General features: G+C 48.7%; 1 protein-coding gene across 1 annotated transcript; it reads left to right on the top strand.

Moving 5' to 3' along the window:
• Positions 1 to 2,359: 2,359 nt before the first annotated feature.
• On the top strand, positions 2,360 to 3,550 carry LOC119283881. The gene is made up of 2 exons (XM_037563242.1): positions 2,360 to 2,544; positions 2,663 to 3,550. Exons 1-2 carry the CDS (start codon positions 2,360 to 2,362, stop codon positions 3,525 to 3,527), a joined length of 1,050 nt encoding a protein of 349 aa, XP_037419139.1. The 3' UTR covers positions 3,528 to 3,550.
• The last annotated feature ends 160 nt before the right edge of the window (positions 3,551 to 3,710 follow it).

The raw sequence follows: 3,710 nt of genomic DNA, 5'->3' as shown, positions 1-3,710 counted from the left end.
AATTATCCATCACCGATCCAATGCCTACGAGCTTTCCATATACTGGTATACGCTTATTTACTTTCCCGTTGCTATTGTTACAATCACTACAAAATACCAAAAAATAGTACTTTTGCTTTCATTACTCTTTTGTTACCGTTACCGCTACTATCATATTACTTTGCTACTAAATACCTTGCTGCAGATATTAAGTTATCTAGGTGTGGTTGAATTGACAACTCAACTGCTAATACTTGAGAATATTCTTTGGCTCCCTTGTGTCGAATCAATAAATTTGGGTTGAATACTCTACCCTCGAAAGCTGTTGCGGTCCCCTACACTTGTGGGCTATCAACACACTAGAAGGGATCTTAGGCACAAAATTAAGAAAAGTTCAACATGACCTTTACTAACAAGAGGACATAGTGAGTGCCAGAAATTCGGCGAAATGGAAGTTAATTGACGTTTCGCGAAAACATATTGGCACTCATGTCATAACCTACGACTATAAGCCAACGATACTACAATAGATCTAATACACACTACTCAAATATAATCCATTCTAAATATCGATCAAAATGCAATTCTAGTTACCCTAAAGACAAATAACACTAAGAAACATTTGCATATATTTATAAACTAGTGGTATTTACCCTAAATACAAATTTGACCATGCATACCAGAGAGGTCCGGCTCTTGATGTTCGAAGGCAGCGCGAGGTCTCCGATGTTGGCGGAGGAGGTTGACATGGCTGCAAGGCACCTATCCATCGGGGTAGAGCTCTGCGGTTACGACGGTGACAATGACGGCGGCAGCGACGAGTCGACTCCTCTGGTGTTGGAGGAGGAGGCCATGCCTGCGGCGGCACGAGGAGAGCGCGCGGCCGCGTGGAGCGATGGCGGCAACCAGGGGCGCGGTTGCGAGGAGCGGCAGCGACGACGAGGGGCACGGCAGTGACTCGGGTGAGATTTGAGGGGGGGAGACATGGAGCGGGGCGGGGGAATGCCTGTTTTGGGGGCGAATTGGTTTTTGGGTGAAAATTGAACCACCAGGGGTGTGGGTTTAACAGGATAGAGCCCGCCACCCGAAAAGCGAGAAGCTGCGGCGGGAGTCCGTTGCACCCGCCATTGCTAAGATGGCCTCCTTTTGGTGGGTACCACAATTTCAGTTGTGGAGCGGAGGAAATGCTCGTCCGCCATTGTTGGCCCACCGAGCAGTGGTGGTCGGTTTTTATTTGCCTGCCTGCCACTGTTAGGTTTCAACACGCGGCCAAATCTGAAAAGGCTTACCTGTGGCGGGCTCCGTTTTTCGCCCATCATATATAGCTTACTAAGTAGCAGTGGCGGCCATGCATTATCACCCACCATTGCTGACTTTTTAAATTAGCCGTGGCGGGTGATACACTATGCCCGCCACTCAATTGTGTTGACCTATAAGCCTTTTCCCAGTAGTGAAGGAGGGGCAGGACCCACCGCCGAGCGGTGAATGTACCTTGGCGGCATGCCGGATCTAGTAGCTAAAATCCACGAAATCCTCAATGTCTGGCACGGTGCCGTCATATGGCCCTTGTAGGTTGTGGTAAAAGTTTGAGTGTGTTTAGTAGAAGCGTGACCAGAGGGTGTTTTCTGTAAATCTGAAGCATACATGATTTGAGCTTATTCAAAATTGAAAAAAATAGTATAACAACAAAATCCTTTCAAGATTTCGATAAAAACCATACAAAATTTGTCAAAATCGATGCAAGTATTAATTACTTGTGATTTTAACAAAGTATAACGACCTATATACAAAAGTACATGAGGTCACATTTCTAACATACTCAAAAACAAAAACAAACTTAATATTCATAATCTATGGAAATTCTACCCCAAATAGATATAAATTTGTGTATGTTTAAATTTAAACAAGTCGGATCAAGTTTTAACCAAAAAAGAAAACAACTTAAAAATTGAAAAATAAAGATATAATCTACACCTACGGCCACCGTCAGGACCATCGGCATAGATTTGACGGCGTCGGCCGACTGTTGGAGACCGGGTAGCCAGTGCCGCCTATATGCCGACGGCCTTTCTATAACGACAGGAGCCGTCAGCGTAGATTAAGGTATGTCGACGACTACTGTCGGCATAGATGGCAGTGTGCCGACGTCTTTTCTGTCTCGGCGGTTTTTCCCAAGCCGTCGGCATACCTCAACTATGCCGACGCCCCGACAAAAAGCCATCAAAAAGCCGTGGGCATAATGGGTTATTCCGGTAGTGATTCTCAAAAAAAAATCCATCGTTGCCTAAAAAAGCCTCTTATCCATCGCATATTGCTCACAAGGAGAACACAACCCTAACTTTATCAAGGATCCCGTCCCAAGCGGCGGCGGCGCATAGAGATGAAGCGCAAAAACAAGGAGCAGAGGAGGGCCGATGGAATCACCGATAGAGGTAGTGATTCGCTGGAGACCATGCGCCCGAACAAGAAGCAGAGGCTCGGCGGTAGCAGCGGTAGCAATGAGGAGCGTGAGCCCTCGCCCTACCTGGTGGTAGGCCATGGGAGTGTGAGCCCTGCCTTCTCCGTGTTCAAGGTGGAACCCTACACCGACGGCGGCGGCGGCGACACCCCGGTGAGCATCCCGCGCCGCCTCGCCCGCCTCAAATGCAAACACAACATGTGTTTCGTCCCTTTGACATTGAAGGACCGGCAGCTCAACCAAGAACTACTACGGCCCGGGGACCATCGTTTTCGACACCGAGAAGCAGTTGGTGATCCGGGGCCCGGAACCTAAGTCGATCAAGAGCCTCCCGATCCTGCTACCCATCGACCAGAAGATCTACTCTCTTTCCCGAAGCCCCTCAGTGAAGGGACCGCTCGATTACTTGCCCTGGTTCGAGGTCCTCGACCTCTCCCAGGCACAGGCAGTCGACGGCCGTCTAACCAACTGCAAGTGGAGGTCCCTGCAGCGGCCGCCCTTCTTTCCCTGGGAGCTCACCCCACGGCAGTACTGTTGTCCACCGAGGGTTGCCGTCGAGTCATACGTCGCCGTGGGCTCCCACATATTGGTTTCTGTGACCGGACGGGTGGGCACGTACGCTTTTGACACCAAGGGCTCGAAGAAGTGGGTGACGGTGGATGACCAGAACGACCTGCCGTTCAGCGATGGTGCCATCCCGCATGGCCGTGGGCTCTTCCTTGGCTTATCAAGCACCACAAAAGCCATCACTGGATACAAGATTATAATGGGCACTAGTTCACTCTCTGTTGTTGAGATTCCTGTGGTGTCCGACTTGGAAGATGAAGAGCCGGTCGCTCGCTCACACAATTTCGTGTCCCTGGGGATTGATAGTGGCTTCTGCTTGGTGACCTGTTGGAGCGTTGACGAAACTCCGTATCCCCCGCATCGCCGGGCGCACATCAGGGTGAGGACGTACAAAACAGATGATTTTGTGGAGTCGGAGGGGAAATGCTTGGTCGTCTCCAAGCAGTGGATGCAGGTTTACAAGATCTGCGATTTGATCCGGACACTAGATGAGCCATGTCTGGTTGGTGTGGTCTACATATGAGTAAGCCCTTTTCACATCTGTCCGACTTCATGGATAATTTAATCCATGTGATTGCAACTGTATTTGCACCTGTAGATTCTCGTGAATTTGTTAGAACAAGGTGCATATAATTCTGGATTGTCATGATAAATTTCTCTCACTTTCTGTTAAGTTATTACTCTTGTCATCTTGTTTAAAAATAAT

The sequence above is a fragment of the Triticum dicoccoides genome, chromosome 4A (assembly GCF_002162155.2).
Source record: "Triticum dicoccoides isolate Atlit2015 ecotype Zavitan chromosome 4A, WEW_v2.0, whole genome shotgun sequence".
In the NCBI taxonomy this organism is placed as follows: Eukaryota; Viridiplantae; Streptophyta; class Magnoliopsida; order Poales; family Poaceae; genus Triticum; species Triticum dicoccoides.
Note: the sequence above shows the minus strand (reverse complement) of the source record. Positions and strands in the feature narration are given on the sequence as shown.